Source organism: Anomalospiza imberbis, chromosome 2 (assembly GCF_031753505.1).
Source record: "Anomalospiza imberbis isolate Cuckoo-Finch-1a 21T00152 chromosome 2, ASM3175350v1, whole genome shotgun sequence".
NCBI classification, from domain to species: domain Eukaryota; kingdom Metazoa; phylum Chordata; class Aves; order Passeriformes; family Viduidae; genus Anomalospiza; species Anomalospiza imberbis.
In genome coordinates this window covers 78,146,116-78,166,306 of record NC_089682.1, presented here as the reverse complement: position 1 = coordinate 78,166,306, position 20,191 = coordinate 78,146,116, and the positions used below count along the sequence as shown (strand labels likewise).

Below are 20,191 nucleotides of genomic sequence, written 5' to 3'. Positions count from 1 at the left end.
CTACTGACTGGTCTTAAAGTCAAGAAATGTACACTCCTTGGAGCACTTGCATTTTTTGATTTATTTATTGTAAAAACTGAGCTAAAGGTGGTGACAAAATACCACTGAGTATATCTGTTCATCTTAGAGGTTAAAAATGATTGCTCACACTCTGCTCACACAAAAAATTGTCTACATGCAGACCTCAATGTAAAGTCTGCCTATGGAAAGGAATCAGAACAGTGTTTGTTTAGTACAAGATGAAGAGGAATGTGCAACAAACCAAAACCCAGCAAGGCAAGGTAATTAGTACTTTTATAGTTAATACATGTAAATGCAATAGAAAACTTGAGCTTTGCACTTTGGTGACTCGGGTTTAAAGCACAGCCTGCTTCATTTTCACAAGGAAATTTTCCCTCTGCCCTAATGACAGGGACACCAGCTCCAGTGATGCATTTTGGTGTGCCTTGCCCAAAGCCTGCAGAAAGGCGGTGCCTTCCTGGCCCCAGCCACGCGCTCCTGCAACTCCCCTGCATTAGTTTAAAGCTGTAGAGGTTCTGCAATGGCAGGGTGGGCTGAGTAAACAAGCTGATCTGGCAGTAAACTGATATTGCCAAAAAGCAAATAGTTTCAGCATGTTGATCTGACTTACACATGTGATCTCACAAGTTTTGGTACAAGGCATGGAGCACAAGGCAAGGGAGAGATGGCTGTTGTAAGGGCAGAGGAAGTCAGGCCAAGACTGACCTGTCATCACCAACACAGAGCCCAACTGAGTGGCCACCCATGACAGCTTTGAGACACACAGAGCAGTAGTCTGGTTGTTTGGGGTTCTTTTCCTCTTTATAAAGAAAAAGGAAGATTGATTGAAAGCCTGTGTAGTTGGCCTGGTACCACGCCCATAAATAATATCAAACCAGCCCTGTACTAAGCTTGCCGCCCCACAGAGATCGACACAGATGTGCTAAGGACTCCTCTGCACTCACCACTGGGAAGGACAGAGAGCCTTATTCTGCTGACAATGCACTGTACTCCCACAAATACATTTCAGCATGTGCTGTCTCCAAGGATGGCACAGTGTCCTGGTTTCTGTGCCACATTTGGCAGGATCAGCCACATTTGGTTAGCATGCCGTAAACCTTCCAACCCTTCAAAGTGGCTTTTATGTCTGAAATGTTTTGTGGTGATTCCATATCCTTGGCCCTAAAACTCTTTTTCCCTCTGCACATTCCCTGAGGGTAATTTCATCCATACAGATTCAACAAGCATCACGATCCTGACAAACACAGTAGTGACTGGTGTCACTCTTCTGTCCAAACTAACATCTCAGCTTTCATCTGACATATATTTTGGGCTAAATAGCTGTCAACTTCAATTCAGTATGGCCAAAACAAAAAGTCGATTTTGATTTTCCCATTCTCCCCCACCTTGTGTTTTTTCCCCTACTTCTCTGTTAGTCCCTCTTATCTTCCCAAAAATGTTGAAAACTTATGGCCTTGTCCTACACCAGTATCTAGTCTGAATCAGCTTTGTCCCAAATCTCTCACCCTGTCTTTTTTTAAGCCTTGCTGCCTCACATTGCATATTCTAAAATCCACCCTGTCCCGTTCATTGACCGAACTACATCTGTCAAATGCAATCAGTTTGTCAGCTCCTGTCTCTTTAACACCAGTGAGAACAGAGATTTTACTACATTATTACCTTTCTACTTACAAGCCAGAGCAGGCTGTGTGGCAGAAGAAAACGTGGCCCAAACAAGACATTTCCAAAAACATTTGTGATGCAGCCAGAAAAGAAAAGCACAAGAGCTTCTTGCTTCGTTAATTCTGTATCTGTGGGGTTACACCAGGCAAAAACTGAGATTCAATATGTTTTTATACTTGAAATTGTTAAAGCTTACTTAAAATGAATGCAAATCTTCATCTCAGCATGATAGCAAGGTTGAAAATATGGTGTTTTGTATTCAGAGGTGATTTTAATGTAGTACCAGAAAGATGGTTTTAGAGGGCCTTCCCTACCTCCAGGTGTAATTATGTAATTCCTAGAAGTTGGAAAAATTTCAAAATCAAGTTGAGGTCAGCTTAATTTGGCTACCTTTCTGAGGTAAAAGAGCATCTAAATAAAATATAATGACCCCTTTCTTCCAGAAATGATTTTGTGAGGTAGGGCTCTCCCAGAGCTCAATGAAGAGCCTCTGGGGATTTCCTTGTTGGATGAGTCTAGTGTGGAGGCTGTGTGAGCAAATGCCTTAGAGGAAGTGAGAACAGAATAGCTGCTTAAGAAGATTAATGAGTGGATTCCTTAAGCTACTTATGGGAAAGGTGATCTCTTATGTGTGAGCCAAAGACAATTAATTAAAATGGGTCAATTAGACTGTCAAATACAACATGTATCCAGAGTTCAAGTTTTATGTATTCACACCAGAACCAAAATCAAGGGAGAGGGAAGGCCTTCTGAAGCTCTACAGGGCGGAAGATGAATATGAGTTGGTGAAGAGAGAGAATACTTCCCGCAGCTTCCAGAAGCTCCACACTTGTGCGCAGGTAAATGCTGATGTGCCAAGTCCTGTCATTGGTGTACAGGACAGTGTTTGCCTGTATCTGCAGGGTCCTTCAGTGTAACAGAGCCAGAACAAACTACAGAGACAGAAAAATGTGCAATTTAACACTTGTGGTGTTTTGACCCTGGCTGGATGACAGTGCCCACGAAAGCTGCTCTGTCACTTCCCCCCTCAACTGGAGAAAGCAGGGGAGAGCAAATATAATGAAAGCTCATGAGTTGAGTGTCACCCTGATTTTTTAAGATTTTCTAAAGTCTTCTGAGTTTACATTCTTGTAGAAAACTTTCTCACGCAACTTTCTATAAATAACCTATTGTTTTACATTCCTTCATAAAGGCAGAGAAATTTGATGTACTGGTAGTTTGTCCAGTGTCATTGGAGAGGTGGCACGTTCACCCTCCAATCAACTGACACCTTTGGAAAACTATAAATGTTGGAGTCAGAGGAAATAAATTAGTGTCTTCATTGTGACCATAGCTGTGGTGCGTCGTTTTTCCTTGTGTCCTCTAGTAACAGTTAAGGATGGGGAGAGATCACTCACTGATTACTGTCATGGGCAAAACAGGCTCAATTTGGAGAAATCAATTGAATTTTTACAAATCAAGTCAGAGCAGAATAATGAGAAGTAAAAAAATAATCTTAAAAACATTTTCCCCCCACCCCTTCCTCCTTCCCAGGCTTAACTTTATTCCCAAATTTCTACCTTCTCCCCTCCTAGCAGCACAGGGAGAAAGGAATGGGTTGTTTTTGCTGCTGCTTTCTCCTCAGGGAGAGGAGTCCTTCCCCTTCTCCAGTGCTGCGTCCCTCCCACAGGAGATACTTCTCCATAAATTTCTCCAGCATAACTCCTTCCCATGGGTTACAGTTCTTCACAAACTGCTCCAGTGTGAGGCCCCTGCAGGGTCACAACAAACCTGCTCCACCATGGGCTCCTCTTCCCACAGGGCCACAGGTCCTGCCAGGACTCTGCCCCAGTGTGGACTTCCCATGGGGTCACAGCCTCCTTCAGGCATCCACCTGCTTCAATGCGGGGTCCTCCATGGGCTGCAGGTGGATCTGTGCTACACCATGGACCTCCATGGGCTGCAGGAGGACAGCATATCTCACCAGGGTCTTCACCATAGGCTGCAGGGGAGTCTTTCCTCTGACACCTGGAGCACCTCCTGCCCTTCCTTCTGCACCAGCCTTGTCATCTGCAGAATTGTTCCTCTCACATATTCTCATTCTCACTTGTCTCTTCACTGGCCACAATTACTTCTGCCCAATATTTTTTCCCTTCTTAAATGAGTTATCACAGAGGCCTGGTGGGCTCAGTCTTGGTCAATGGCAGGTCCATCTTGAAGCCAGCTGGCTTTGGCTCTCTCAGACATGGGGGAAGTTTCTCGCAGCTTCTCAAAGAAGCTGTTCTTGTAGTCCCCACCCTGTTACCAAAATCTTGTCACACAACCCCAGAGCAACACTGAAACAAAACCATTTCTTACGTGAAGGAGTCAAATCCTGACTATGTGAGCAAAGAAGATGTGAGGAACTATACCCTTTTTTAGTTTCTTTGTAAAGAACTAAAGCCTTTTTTTTTTTCCTCTAAATAAACACAGTGGCATCAGTAGCATCAAAATAGAAAAACCTTAAAACATCGAGGATGCAGAACAGATTAGATTTTAGCACAAATCTTTGGAAAGACAAACCCACCTTGACAGAATGAGTTTTGGTGAGCCTAAACTAAATGCAGTGATCAAAATACTAAGTCAGTGATATATTTTAAATAATAGTCTGATGAGAAGTAGAAACGTTCTTTGTTCCATCAGTCACTCGAAACACATTTCCTTCCAAATGTGTCTAGAATCTGTCCAAGCATCAGTGTATGTAAATTCAGAGATGAAAACAATAATTCATAGTGGTAGGAAAGCATAAGGCATTTCTAGTATGAATGCCAATCATCCTCCATAGGCTATATTGCTGAGTGAGGAATAGGATGTGAACATGCACCTGATCAAAACTGAGCATTTCAGAAGGCACACAATCCATAAAATGTCTGGGGATCTTAATATTCAACATGAGTGAGAGCTTTGGTTTTACAGTTTGTCTGTGAGCACATGGTAGATGCAAAGCAAGGCCTGGGATGTTGTGTTCATGTTTACCAAGAATGGAAAGCTTAGACACTCCTCCTCCTGGTTTTTCAAAAAATGCTGGGCTTGTAAGGAAACAGAGTCTGTGCTGTCTGAAGGACAAGAGCCTTTGATGAATCACCCAAACTCCTACAGCCCAGGCACCACTAAGCAAACGTAAATACCAAATAAATTACTGTTTGTATCCGTTATACCTACTCACCTTCAAACCTACCAACAGGTGAAACAAATGACTAAAATATGTGACAAATGAGGTAGAGGTACAATACTTTGTTTTCGCTGTGTGTTATTTAATAACTGCCAGATTCCTGGTGTTATCCTTTAGACCAGGATTTATAGTCTTATTTGTTTTACAGAGATGAGAAAATAATTCTCAAAAATACAGAAAGCCGAATTCTATTAGGAAGAAACTATCAAAATGTTTCATATGATTTATCACTCTGAACACTTCCCTAACGCTGGAGTCAAAGATTAAAAGTGATTTTCCTTGTGGATAGAGATGAGCATGATGTGATGTACATGAGTGGGCTATGCAATTTATTTGCTAGTCACTTAGTAGAACAACAGAGAGAATGTTTTTTTTAATCCTTTGCCTGGATTTGGGTAATAAAGTCTGGCTTGATGACACAGGTGGGATAAGCAAGCCCATCAGTCAGGTGTATTCCACCTAGGAGGTGGTGGGTCTGCCTGAGAGAGACTTGAATTTGCAATGGGGACCATGATCTCTACCAAATATTTCAGAAAAGTGCTCCTGCATTTTTCTGGGAAACTGCTTTGATTCAATGGCCATCACACAGAACTTGAGATGTAGGACAGCTGTGCTTAATTCTCCACTGACAAATGCATCAAACATCTAAAAAGGATAGAAGTGGAAGTCAGTGACAGCTATTTTGGACTAGGTTGAGTCGACATGAAGACTGAACGAGTATGTCAGGTTTAGAAGATGATTCTAGCAGAAATAAAGTGCAAGCAACATTTGGAAAAAATAATTATTATATTTTCAAAGCAGACATTTCCTTTTTAAATTTATATTTGGATATTTACTTCAATATATTTTAAATATATTAACATTATTTTGAGCTTCTGAACTGGAAAACAAATAATTCCTATCAATTTAGATACTGATTATACACTGAAGAATTAAACTCAGATCTGGCCTGAGGTGGATTCTCATTTCTTCCAGGTTTGAAGAAATGGCCATTAATAGGATTGCACACACAGATTGCAGAGGGACAGACTTTGTGTTCAGCATTGTGTGGCAGATCTTCTGCACTAACTTCTTAGCTGGAAAAGCACTCTGCAAATATCCACTACCTGAAGGATGCAGATGGGACAGCAAGGATGCCAAGCCCCTGAGACAACTCAATCCAATCCAATACAGACACTACACACCAAATTCCTATTTGATATATCACACAGGCACAAATAAAATCCCTGACTGTGAGAGAGAACAAGGGCTGAGGAATAATACAGCTGTCATTTCTGGCATGAAGAAACATTTTTTAAACTTTTAGAACTGATTGGATTTTCACTGCTCACATTTCTGCCAGACTTCCTTTCAACAAAGTATCAAGACTAGGATGGAGTATTTCATAGAATACTTGCAGAGGAGACAGAATGGTTGGATCTGCCTTCACTTTGCTCTTAAATTAAGATTAAAGGGGGGAAAGGGAAGGCATAAGAGCCATTTCAGTGATTAGATTCACCCATGGAATAGCTCAACATGACATTAATTCTTAGACAGCTGATTAGGTGGTTTGCAGTCCTGTGCTGAAGGACGTGGCTGTGGTCAGGATGTGGTCCAGGTTTGGGGGATGGTTTGGGAGACGGGTGATTCTATAGAGTAGCAGCAAGGATTTTTTTCATAAACTTCAAAAGAAGGTTGGAAGTCAGACTGCAGGTAGCATTTGTTCCCTGAAGTCTTCTGGTTAGGCTGTTTATTATGAAGAGTTCTTTAGTCAAAAAGAGACATATTGGTCTTGCAGGTCAACAGCAATTTGCAGAATATATCAATTGTTAAAATGAAAGGTGCAGACATAAAACTGAGTGCTCTTAATAACAAAAGGATTGAAGTCCTGGAATGTGGGCTCCATTTTACCTCTGCTTTGCATTTCTCTCTCTATTGATCTTTCCAGCTATTTTTTTAACGCAAATATCTACACTATTAAGGGCCATCCACACAAAATGCAGTCACTGGCTCTTGAAGAAGATTTTTATATGAAGGTTTTTCACAAATAGATCAGAAATGTGATATCTGATGTTTTGTGAACTGACACATTATATTTTTGGTTCCTATGATTCATCAAACTAGTTTGAGTGAATGGACATTTTTACCCTGTAGTTTAAACTGAAGGATATTGAAAGGCAGCTGAAATTTTCCCCAGCTAATAAGAAGTCTCTTTTCTGTGAACATTGGAAGAAACTTGCCCAAAAATGCAAGCTGTGATGATGGCTTTTCTATAGAGCAAGTGCAGACTCATTAAATGTATTTTTTTTCCTTTCAAACTCCTTATGCTTTTAAATTAATTCAAAGATTTTGTTTCAAACTTGCAAGACTGTGTGGGTTTAAAAGCAACCAAGACATGTAGCCCAGTCCTAACTGAGACCTTTGTTAGGGCAGAATCTAGTAAAGTGAGCTAACAATTTGCAATACATTGGCTGTCACTTCAAATGTCAGTGATAATTTGCAAAACACTCAGAGCAATAATGGAAAAAGGCATAAAACGTCAAATTTGTAGCATAGCTGACAACAAAAAGAATATTCACTGTGAATTACAGTCTTCCTGACTTGCTAAAGCTCTTACTGATTTTGCTTTAATAAAGGATATTCTCCTCTCAAGGGATTTAAATACAGTAGATTATCTAACATGCTTAACTGATGCTTGAAGTTCCCTATCTGAAAGCTTATCCTTGATGACTGGGAAATCTGTGATCTCTTGCAAACATGTTTGGGAGCGTGACTAGTCAGTTTGGTGGATCTTTTATCTGGATAGGTACAGATTTGGTCAAGGACCCCAACATTTCCTTGTATTGAAAAGCTAGTGGCTATTCCATTTTTGTAGGTGTCTTTTTTGGAAAAAGGCATCAGCTCCTGCTGTTTTGCAGCTCCTAGAGAAGATGAAAATGTTCAGAATGGAAAACATCCACAAAAAGCTCAGAAATGTATATATTGATCAAAAGTCAGACATATGTTTGATGGAAATGAAAACTTCAGAGTACAAAAATAACAACTCTGCTCTCCAAAAACCTGTGCCAGTTACTAAAAATATTTTAATGAACCATTACACCTTCAGATACATTGGATTTGCACAGGCTGGATTGCAGTCCTGGGTCATTGGGAGTTCAAATAGCCTGGCTCACAGTAGGACCTGGGAAAGCCAGACCATTTTATCTAATCCTTATTGAAGGGGTAAGAGGGGAAACAGGGAGCTAAACTACATGACAGACGGGGATCTATAAAATGAAGTGTTAGGCAAAAGGATTAAGAGGAAGCACTAGAAAACTGCATGGAATACAATGCAAGTTGGATGCAGAGAGAATACCAAAAAGTGAGTCTGAGAGCTACAATAAAGGTGGATAAGAAATCTCTGGCAACATGGTACATGGTATATATTAACTACCCTAGAATTTATCAAGCCTCTTTGACCTCTTGTGTCTCCCAGGCAAGGCCCCACATTGTCTTGACTAGAATCCAAGTTTTCTCAATTTGACATCCCAGATATTTGCAGACTTGCTATAGTAAAAAAGCAAGTTAATGCTGTGTAATCCTCAAGGCTTCAGCTCCTCTGTGGCTTCTGTAACACCTTGGACCCCACAACCTGTTAGAAAAGGGCCCTTGCTTCAGAGCAACCAAATCTAGGTTGAGTCCCAGAGCCTTGGGAGAACCCTCTGCAAAAGCCCCATTGCTCTGTCACAACAGGGCAGTCTCTTTGCCCCCAGCTGCTGTTCAGGTGGCTTGGGACATCTCTTCACTGAGATATGCAGCCCTTCCTGAGCAGGGCATGTATTTGGAATGCAGCTCAATAGGCCACCATCACAATGAATTTTTAGTGTACACTTGAGCTGAACCACATTTAACAAAAGTAGGGCTACCCTCATCTTTCTGTCCAGGTCTGTGGCTCTGCTTTTCTTTGCACTAGCTCTAGGGCTTGTCTGACTCTGTGCAGAGCTAATCCAGCTCATTAACCCCAAATAAAACTATTGACTTTCCTGCAAATGAATGCATTGCTGAAGGGACAAAACTCCCCCAAGAGCTCAAATGGATGCAGGACCTTCCTTTTCAACAGCAATGAGAACAGATCACCTCAAGTTGAGGCGTTTTATCCATGGGGAACTCTGCCCATGGGCTAATTTACACCTGTACTTTGCCTACTGCACAAAATGGAGTCCTTATTACAAAATTACATTCTCAGTTTTGTTCAGACACATTCCACAGCTTCTTCATTAAGAAATCTGGTCTCAGAGCATGCATAAAAGATCTCATTTTTATGGTAAATATTTCCATCCTGTACTTCTGAAAAGAAAGAAAAATGATAATGTATTAATATTACATGAGGATGATGAATTATCTTTCTATCCATTGACACCTCTGTAGGATGAGAATGGCACTGCTGTTTTTCAGTCAGCAGTCTCTATGGCACCTGAGTATCCAAAGATCCTTAAAGAGTAGGAGACTTCCAGCCTTCTTATGTTAATTTTTAACAGCTAATATTCAAAGAGTGAAAGGAAAGCTCATGTTATTCCAAAAATCAAGCAGAATGACCAAGGTAATAACAGACCTGGCATCCTTAGTAATCCTAGACAAAACAGTGATGTTATGTGAATTAGAGCAGTCATGCTATGTGTGATTCAATCAATAAAGAGTTAAAGCAAGTCCACATGGCCTTATGGAAACAAGACTTGACAAGCAGGCCTGACTTCAGTTTTTGATGCGATTACAGGTTTGTTTGATCAAGGTAACCACATGGATGTGATAGACTTGGACCTTCCTAATGAATCTGATTTAGTACTGCTTGACATTTTGATTGAAACATTAGCATTATATAGCCTTAATAAAACACATTAAATAGATTAAGATCTGGCTAATTGATAGAGTTCAGCAAGCTGTTCTAACCAGATATTCAGCACCGACTGGGGATATTTTTAGTGGAGCTCTGCAGGCAGGAACACTATGCTTGCTGCCTGCCATTCGATGTTCTGGAATTACACAGAAACATGGGCAACACTGGCAAATATCCCACAGTGTAATGAGGAATAGGTAGCTGTGCAAAGTCACAGTTTTGCCTGCATTGGCATAGATGTGTTTCTGGTATTTGATTACATCTTCTTCCTTCATTTCTCTAGAGACACAGAAGCTCTTTGTCAGGGTGTAGTTGCAAGGCTGTGGGCCAGTCTGCTGCTGGTGGGCATACAGTGATTTCTCTCAAGGGTCATTGCTTTTAACTGCTAACACATGGATTATCAAAGGGACTCACATGAATCACTTAAAAAGTGTCAGCTGTGAAACCATCACTTACTGCACACTTCTGCATGTTTGTTTTTTTTTAACTACCAAAAATATAAACTGAGATTAAATATGTTTGCAGTTTTGAAAAGTCATGAAACTCTAGTCCACAGACTGAAGAAGGATTTGCAATTAAAAAAAATAAACAAACAAGAAAGCCAGAGAACTGACCAGAACATTAATGATCAAAACATATACAATCTCTAATATTGCCACTTTCTGTTCAGCTGAGCTAAGCACATCTTTCCTGATTCTTCATTCTCTTGATCAGTTCTTGAATCAGATTGAGAGAACACTTAATATTACTTTCCTTTACCAGGTTTGATTCTGACCAATCTTTTTTATATTACTGCACATAATTACAAGCTTCATTAAGCAAAAATCAGAATCAAAGTTCATATTAATTTTGATGGTGTGGACTGTTAAAGATCCTCTTTCTCATCAAAATCTTTGTAGTAAACTTATCCTTTTAACATTTGGTTTCTGTTTGAACTTGCAGAACAAAATGACTACTAAATGTAAAAGAGTCTATTCAGAAAAAAGACACTGAAGAGAATTCCCTCTCATTACTATCTAAAATACAGACTGAGATACATATTTCCCACAATGCACTGGCATGTATTATTTAACTTCGTTTATCTATTTAATATGTAAAATCTTTCCACATTTTCCTAATTTTATCAACTTTTATTAAAACTTGTGGTGGCAATCTCACAAGTATCCTATGAAACACCAATACCATCTAAAGCAGTACAAGTCAGCAACAGAATGCCTCATCTACTGCTTGTTTCTCCACTGGAAAAAAAAAGAAGCAATAGGTTTTTTTACTGTGTCAAATCCAAATAGTTCCCTTTTTTTGTTGTCGTTGTTATATAACAAAACTTCTCAGCAATGTGGTCAGGCTCCTTTCTGTGCCTGTCAAAACTGTTACTGAGTTTGCCCATGTCCTGCACTGTCCTGTCTCTCTCTCTGCACCATCCCAGAACTCTCATTTCCATCACTCCCCACTCTGCTTCTAGATTTGTGTCCCGTTTAGAGAAAAACTTTCAAAGGGGACATGCACGCCTTACATACACCAGTAGTGAGACCAAGTTTTGTTCTTAGTTGGTGTTTATAAACAGGATTGTATTTTATTGATCAGTTTGTTTTTGTTTTGTTTTGGTTTGGTTTTTTCCTACAAGTCAGTTTTCCTAACAGCACACTGGCAGTCTGAAGATCCTTGCTTGTCCTTTTGGATACTCTGAGGTAGTATCTAATCATCAATACCCAGCTCTCCATAGCAATTCTCTGGAAGAGAAATGTTGTTGGTATTCAAAAAATGTCTGTACCTTATTCCAACTCCAAAGTTATCACTCATTCTTCTAATTTTCATCCTTTTCTTGACTTAAAAAAAACTGTCTTATCTCTGTCTTCCCTAGAACTGTAAAACTATTGTGTTATCAGATTTTCTTCCTCTAGTACCCCCTGATTCCCAGACAGACTTTTTTCAAGTTTCTGTGACATTTTCTTCATCCTAATTATTTCATTTTTAACCTTATCATTTTTCCCTTTCCTATTTGCAATTCATGTTGTTATCTTTCTTTTGGGTTTTGTTAGCCTTTTTTTTTTAAACTTGCATCGCCTCTGGTGAACATAGTATTAGTAGGACCTGACATTCTTCAAATAGCATCAACTGGGTTTTGACTTTTCCTCATTCTCCAAAATTCTGTACTTTTTTATCTTTACAGATTTGCTTACTCAGTTCCATGCCCTTTTTCATTTCTGTCTCCTTGCCATAGTCCTCATATATTTTGTTTCCCATACAAAGTTATGTTCCCTTTTTTCCTGGCTACAGAAACCTATCAACATTTCCAGTTTCATCAGCAATGTACCCTTTATTTTTCATGAGGGCATTAAGTGAAGCTACACTTATTCTTTGAACTTTACTGCAATCTTTTTATCATGCAGATGGGGAGTACCTGTGAACACAAAGGAATGAGCTACAGTGAAAAAAAAAAAAAAAAAAGCATGGATCTCAGTGTAAGATGCTGAAATAAAAACAATTATCTTGCTTCACAGAACCGTAAGATTCATAAAAACCAAATCAGAGGTTAGAGTGGGTATTTGAATCCCTAGGTACCCCTAAAACATCTGAAAAACTGAGGTGACCAGTGTGCACTCATTGGTCACCTCAAGTGTGAGGAATGTGCAACACTTTGGTGAGGTGTTACAGATTAATTCCTATACAGGAGAGGTGTTATGTGCTTATTCCTTACACCATTTTATTCAGTTCTCGGCTTCCAACCACGTTGACAGCGCTGTGCTATGAGTCACTTTTAATCGCTGCCTCATTTGTTCCTGACCTGAATAACCTTTTTTTAGAGGCTTGTGTGCAGTGTAACACCTCCTGTGCCGGATCGCGCTTCAGAAGCCACAGAACTGTCCCACGCGATTTGCACGGCTTCGGAGCGAGCCTCGGGAAGGGCAGCCCTGGGTCCTTTGTATTCCTCCTGGGAAGTAAAAAAGGATTTGCCCCCGAGGAAGCAATGGCAGTGCACGGGCTGAGCACTGAGCCGCACAGACCCCTCCGAGCCACGGCGAGGAATGGGGGCTCTTCGCTCAGGACCGCTCCCTGCCACCGCCAAGACCGTCACCTCCCGTGACATTTGCACAGAATCACAGAATATGCCGGGCTGGAAGCGACCCACAAGGATCACTGAGTCCATCTCCTGCCCTGCACAGCACCATCCCCAAGAGCCACACCATGGGCCTGGGAGCATTGTCCAAACGCTTCTTGAACTCTGTCAGGATTGGTGCTGTGTCCACTTCCCTGGGAAGCCTGTTCTAGCGCCGAACCACTCTCTGGGTGAAAGAACCTTTTCCAAATACCCAACCCAAGTCTCCCCTGACACAACTTTATGCCGAATTTTGGGTCTGTTCGACCTCCCGCACGCAGCTGAGGCTGCGACACCAACTCTCAGTCTGCCCCACCGCCATAAACCCTGTTCCCCGCCAGCCCCGCCGCCCCGGGGCTGCTCCCCCTCCGCAGCTCCGCGGCCGCTGCCGCTCTCGCCGCAGTGGGGCGGGGGCTCCCCTGACCACCCCCACCCCGCCGGGCTGGGGGCGGGGCGCCGCGGATCTGCACTTCTATTGGTGGGAGCGGGTGCCCATCGTCGCAGCGCTCCAATCAGAGGCTGCCGATCGCGGGGCCCTCAGACACGGCTTGTTCCCCAAATGGAGCCGCCCGCCCGCCGAGACGCTGCGCGCAGTCGCCGCCCCTTCTCCCCTGCCCGCCAGTCAGGTCCCCGCGGCTTGCCCGCAGTAAGGAATGGGAACCCGCGCGTGCCTGTCAATCACTAACGTTTCCCCGCCTTCCCCCCGCCCACAGCCCAGCCGGGATCGGGGCGCGGGGTCCCGGCGCCGGCCGCGCGCTGGTGCGGCAGGCGGGGCCTGGCGGACGGGGGCGGGAGGCAGGGAGAGGGAGGAGGAGGAGGAAGGGCGAGGAGGAGGAGCTGCGGCTGACGCCGGCGGAGCTTTCAGTACCTCGGAGAACGGCTGCGAGCGCGCCGGGCGGGCAGGAGCCGCCACCGCCGCCCTCCGCTGCCCGCTCACCTGCCCCGCTCCGCTCCTCACCCGCCCCTCCCCGCCCCGCGTCCCCCCGGCGCCGGAGGGAGCCCGGTCCCGCCGGAGCGGTTCCGAGGGGAGAGCACGGCAGCGGCACAGGCTCGGTGATCGGGACGGGCGGGGGTCCGTCAGCGCAGGGACAGGACGGGTGGTGAGCCCGGGACGGCCGGACTGGCTTAGGGGGTCGCTCGCTGCCGTCGCTCCTCGCGGAGCGGCGGCCGGGGCGGCGAGGAGAGCGAGGGGGCTCGCAGCCCGCATCTCGCACCTCGCCGTGGAGCCCGAGGGGAGAGAGGAGCACCGAGTGCGGCAGCGGCTGCCGGCATTTGCTGGGCTGGGCAGGGAACCAGAAACAGGAGTCGCACCAGCGGCTGGGAGCGGGGAATCCGCTCCGCGGAAACCTCGGGGGCAGAGATACCCCGGGCTCAAAGGGGTTTTGAGGGGAAGGGGAAATTGAATGTAGACGCGTTTTGGTAGTTTTGCTGAAATAATCAAGTGCCGAAGGCAGATCTTAGGCAGATCGGGTAGAGGGATGGATCCCGCTCTTTTGGATGCCGGCTTGAATTTTTTATTTACTTTTCTGTTTTGACCACTGCTAAATGTGGATTTTGCGAGCGAACCCGATGGCGGTTGTTCCATTGTTCCTTGTTTGAACGTAAATCTTAGTCCTGCCGCTTGTGGATATCTTTATTTATTTATTTATTTATTTATTTTTGGAAAGGACCATTCCAGGTAGCTTTTGCGTCTGACAAAATGAAGCCTTTGTGTTTTTCAATCAATTATACCTAATACTGACATTCTGTTTGGTGCAAGAGACTTAAAGTGCTGCCTCACTCAGAGGACCATTAAAGACTTTCTCGGTCGCTACATGTAGCTGAATGTGTTACGACACATCCTTTCTCCCCCCACAAATCTTCCTAAAGATTTTTCCAAAATGAAGAAATTTAATTTTCGCAAAGTTTTGGATGGTTTAACTGCCGCATCCCCTGTTGGAAGCAGTGGCGGTGGCAGTGGAAGTGGGGCTGGCGGCTCCGTGCACCCAGGAGGGACTGCGGGAGCTGCAGGGACACCCAGAGAGGAGATCCAGGAGACGCTCACTTCAGATTATTTTCAGATCTGTAAGGTAAAGGCTGTATTTTTATTTTCTATGGAAATAATAAAAGCTACTCTGGGTTGGGGGGTGTGGCGTGGGGTAGTAATATGATACCAAATAAGCGTTTTACTTGAGAACTGCAGTGGTTGTATAAGGACTTTGGAATGAAAAGACAGAGATCCAGTGGATGCTTTTTTCTTCCTGCTGCAGAGTTGGGGTGGTCAGTAAATTTGTAGAAATCTTGATTTCAGCACTCAGGGCTGAATTCCAAGTTCACACTTGGACCCCAAACGGCTGACAGGACTGTGGACAGGAAAGCAAATCAATTGGTGTTAGTACCGATAGCATTTACAAGTCATTAGAAATTGACGATTGTATGCATCTACTTCCCCTCCTCACTCTTCTCATCCTCCCTGCCTTTCCTTCTCTATTTTAAGGAAAAGGCACAAGCTAGAAATAAAAGACAGTGCAGTGACTACTGAACCCAGGACTTCAGTTATTTGTGAGGAGCTGGATGTAGATGTTTACTATTAGTACTGAAGTTTCTGGTTGCATGATAGCAAACTTAGCGGGACAGCAGAAATACCAAAAGTTGCCAAATCTGTTCTGTTTTTTATGTGTTGATCACTTCCTTAGTTGGGAATTTTCTATGGGTAGAAAGCATAAGATATCCCTGTATGTATTTTGGCTTGTATCTGTTTTGTGCAACAAAGCTTTTAGTGGTATCTTTAAATACTTGCACCTGTAAAACAGAACAAACTATTTGGTACTACTGATCAGCTCTGGAATATGAAAATCATACTTCTGTTATGAAGACAAAATACGAAAGGAGATTATGGTATTCTACTATTACCTGTCAGTTTTATGTGAATTCTGGTGGCTTTACTAGAAATTTTGTTTGCTTATTTGTTTTGATTAGAAGCTTCAAAACCAGAATTTCTAATTAGTGCAATTTGTTTTGCTAGGAGTAAATGGATGCCACCTATTAAGTATACTTTGCTTTTATTAATCAGATACAAACTGATCTGAAATTTAGATGACAGTCAACTCTAGCACATCATTATTTCTTTTTGTGTTTTGGAAAGAAGAAAGAAATATAAACAACCAAGACAAGCCTGTGAGACATTTTGTGTGCAGATCTGGTCCTTGTGAAACATACAGCTTCCCTGATCTCAGATACCATGTTTCTAATTCTGTTTGGCTTGCAGCTACAGCTGGTGTCAAAACTCTTGCAGAGTTCAAGGGGAGAAGAATGAGCACCTATGGCTTAAAGACTCAGAGACCTTTAGATAGGTTCTACAAAACACTAATTCTTTTTTTCTTATAGTTCTTCGTCATCCTGAACCACAACAGGGTTCAGCCTTTTGACTCAAATGATTCTGTAGTTTAAGAGTGTCAGTGATGAGTGCATTAGAATCATACCTGCTTCCCAGGCTTGGATTTGACTACTTTTGCTTAGGTACACGGAAATTTAGCATTTTGTGAAATTCCAGGTATTTAGTACAGTGATATCCCATTTTTGTCACGTCAGTAAAAACATAACACAAACAATCAAGGTACATTAAAATATCATTAGAAGGTCTACATTCAGAGATTTCTAGGTAAGGCTAAAACTCAACATGTTTGGATTTTTTTGTGTTTAAGTCGTGTGATAAGGACAAAGATCTGTATTTAGTGAGATATATTCTTATTTTGTATGGCATATTTGTGAAAATAAGCAACATAAGATGAAATAAATTTTTTCCCCTAATCTCCATTATTTCCCTTGTTTGCTTTGATATTACTTGACGAGAGTTAGTGTTATGTCCTGATAGATCTACTTGGAATATGTGTAAAGGAATATGTCATTTGAAGAAGATTTCAGTAGCTAATATTTGCCTGTCTTAGCTCTCAGGTTAAAATGTTCTCAACAAAGTAAATATTTATGTAGGAAACCTCTGGCTTGCTTGCAGCAGCACTTGCTTATGAATGCATGTCACTGCAGAACTCTGTGGTACACAAAATGCTGCCTTCCTTTTTCCAAGATACAAAGGTATGCCGAAAGCAAACTTCCAAACCACTGGGTGATTGTGTGCTCCTGACACTCCGCAGTGTTTATTCCACGGGCTCCACTTGAGCAGCTCTGCACTTGAGGAGCACCGGGAGCGCATTTGGAGGAAGCCCCAGGAGCTGTGAGGGTCCTACGCTGTTGCACAGAAGCCGGGGCAGTGGGGCCTGACGCAGGCACAGCTTCCCCCTGCCTGCTCCAGGGACCACAGCCCAGCCACAATTTGTACCTCGGTCATGCATTGCGTTGGAAGTACACCACACACACATAACCCAAATTCCGTCCTCGCCGAGCTTTTGTTGTGCGGCACTTGTGGTATTTCAAGTGGGTATTTGCACGTTCAGTTACATAAGTTATACGGGCTGCATATTTAAGGATCGGCGATCCTGCTGCACACAGAACTGAGTAGAGCTAATGGCAGTTTTGGTTAGTTATTTTCAGGGTCGAGGCATCTGGGCTAACAGCCTAAGTAGCACCACAGACTGGTTTTCCTTTCTTTGCTGATTATAAAAATCCTCATTTAGAAGTGAAACATAAAAGCTGACTCATACTTAAGAATTAAAGGGCCTTTCCCTGCAGTTTTTTATGTAAATAAGTTGCCTTTCTGAAGTTTGTGGGAGGTTTGCTTGACTGAAAACACAGATCCAATCCTGTAGGAGAAAACTGTTTTGAAGGGTAACACACCTGATTTCATTTGTTAACACACCTGAAAGCCAGCTCTCCATTTTGTGGCATTTTTAAATTGCTTATGACCACAGTGTCTTTTTGAGATACAGATTAGAGTTTAACAGAAGTAAACTGAATATTTTACACCAAGATGCTCTCAATGAGTTACTTTTGGCATTTATATTTAAATCATTAATGGGATCTTCTGTATTGAAAGAATGAAACATTCCTGAAACTATTACACATGAAATAGCTACATCCTGTTTTAATCATGATAAATTTATATGTTGATAGTTGTAATCATGAATCAGTGGCACCATTTTCAAAGTACTCAAGCAACGTGAGATATTGTCTTACCTATTTTGTGACAGCAGAAAGCTGAGATGCAGTTTAGGCTGCATCTAGAGGCTGCTTTTGGGATTTGAGTATCCAAGTGGAAATCATGAAAATATTGATTATAGTTCACATTAGCTGAATCGAATGTGTGAGATAGCAGCATCATCCTAAAACTAGGCATGATCCAGTAGAATAAGCTACGAAAGTCTATGTTAATTTTAATTGGAATAGACCTGATTTCCTTGGGTTTGCTTCTTTGTATTTTCCCTCTGTATATGCATTGTCTTTTCCTCTGGCACGCATTTTTAGGCTCACATGTGTTTGTCCAGACCATCCAGAAACTAAAATATGGCACTTGGGAAAGATCTGCTATTAATAAAAGAAGTGAGAAGCTCACCATTAGCATGTTTTTAAGCAGAATTTTGAGCAGAGGAAACATAAAAGGAGAAAACAGTGATTTTATTACTTTTACAGAAGGTTGCTTGTTAGGGGATGACAAGAATGAAGCTGTACCTTTTTTTGGTATGTGAAGTTTTCTCTTGTTCCTCATGAAAATAAGTCTCCCATGTAGAACTGCTCAGGGTTTTCTTGGACAACAATCATAGAGTTGAATTGAATTTGTAGAGCATGAGGTTACTAACTTTGAAATCAAGACCTCAGTTAAGAGCACAGTAACAGTTGTACATTACCAGGTATACAATTGATCTACTCTAACAGGTTTTCTTTTGCTGTGGACAACAACTGAATACCCATGAAAAGGTCCAAGACCTGGCAATTTAATCTTCTCAAATAATTGCTTCCCACATGGTGATGGACTGCCTTTAAACCCCAAAGCATGAGATTTCTGATCTTTTCCAAACTTGTCTTCAGTGTTATTACTGGGTAGTCTTGCAACACAATAAACGTCCTTTAACTCTTGCTGTATTGTTTATATTGATAGTATAGTCAAAGGTTCAGTATGTTCATTACCCAGTCCTTATGCAAAACCCTTGGAGGCCAGAACAGTTTTAGGCTTTTGTTAAAACCGATATGGAATCTCATGGCCAATTGCAGTTGTGCCTTCCTAATCCTGCTTATGTTTGGAAAAAACAGGCTTTTGAGATACAGTCAATGAGTAGCCAGGTTGAATACCTTAATTACCTGGATTTCCTATCGGGTGGTCTTAAATTTAAATTCCCAGAGTTTATAGATGGTAATACTTTATTTTGGCAACCTATGAAGATAAACATTTAATCCTTCTACAACAGCCATGTAGGTATTTTAACTGCAAATGCAACAAGACGCTATAGTTCAGTGATAACAGATTTTGGAATGGCAATTTAAGCACAATTCTGCAGGAGCACATTTTTGGTTATGAAGAATTAAAACCAGAAAAACCCTAAGCTATCCACAGTGTTTTAGTCAGTTTGAGCTGTTTGGTTAATCTGTCATGTTTCCTTGCTAAGGTCATACAGGGAACAAAAACCAAAAAGTTTGTGAAGTGCTACATTTCAGTGAAAACCCATTTGAAAATTAGTATGAGCTCTTACTTGTAAGTTCTCAGAGTTCATTTAATACTTAAGTGGTAAATAAGATAATGCTGGGAGGGATTTTTTTCTTATATACCAGAGTTTGGATCTAAAGTTAGGTGTAGAACCCTATTCTCTTTAAAACTGCAGAGTCATAAATGACACTTCTAAATTAGATTATAGTAATTTCATTAAATTTGTGATGAGCATAATGTATTCTTCTTTTTTAATTGTTTGTATTAATTATAAATAGGGCTTATCCATGGGAAAGAGCATAGCCTGGAGACAGGCTATGGGGACATTTTAATGGGGACATTAAAAGCTTCTTTTGAAAGAATTTTGAAGATTTTAAGGTACCTGTAGTGGTATAACTGGATTCACTTGTTTCGGGTTTTTTGTGCAAATATCGGTCTTTTTGCATTAGTAATCCTAAATGAAGTAATGCACGTCCTTCATGGCCAACACATGCAATTACATCTTCAAAATTATTTCCAGACCTTTGAGGTTGGTGAATAAAGCACTCAAAAAGTTCCACATTTCTTAAATAACTTTGTTTGCACAGACAACTTTTAATTATATGATCCCATATTTCTTCTATAGGTTTAATTTAGCAGAACAAATAGTGTTTGCTCATAGGAAAGTACTTCAATATTTCTTTGCATACTTAAAACTCAGAGCATGCCTGAATATTAAGCTCCCCATGGACTTTTCCAACAGAAGTGCTCACCACTGTAGTTCTGAAAGCTTTATAAACATTAATGAATTGACCTTCA

The 20,191-nt window shown here is 41.8% G+C and overlaps 1 protein-coding gene and 2 long non-coding RNA genes across 11 annotated transcripts in view; 2 read left to right on the top strand and 1 right to left on the bottom strand.

Moving 5' to 3' along the window:
• Window positions 1-7,737, top strand: part of LOC137469316 (uncharacterized) — a 31,674-nt gene extending 23,937 nt beyond the window's left edge. For both annotated transcript variants that reach the window (XR_010996439.1, XR_010996438.1), the window contains 2 exons: window positions 2,404-2,522; window positions 5,849-7,737. This is a non-coding gene — a long non-coding RNA (uncharacterized lncRNA). The remainder of the gene's footprint in view (window positions 1-2,403; window positions 2,523-5,848) is intronic.
• Window positions 7,738-12,412: 4,675 nt separating this feature from the next.
• On the bottom strand, window positions 12,413-13,163 carry LOC137466823 (uncharacterized). Its single transcript, XR_010995289.1, has 2 exons — window positions 12,856-13,163; window positions 12,413-12,657 (listed from the first exon to the last, which is right to left on the bottom strand). It is a non-coding gene; the product is annotated as an uncharacterized lncRNA (long non-coding RNA).
• Window positions 13,164-14,044: 881 nt separating this feature from the next.
• The window catches only part of STXBP5L (syntaxin binding protein 5L), a 185,527-nt gene continuing 179,380 nt past the window's right edge, over window positions 14,045-20,191 (top strand). For all 8 annotated transcript variants that reach the window (XM_068181930.1, XM_068181932.1, XM_068181929.1 and 5 more), the window contains exon 1: window positions 14,045-14,891. In XM_068181930.1, coding sequence (XP_068038031.1) covers window positions 14,703-14,891 — 189 coding nt within the window. In that variant the 5' untranslated portion in view covers window positions 14,045-14,702. The remainder of the gene's footprint in view (window positions 14,892-20,191) is intronic.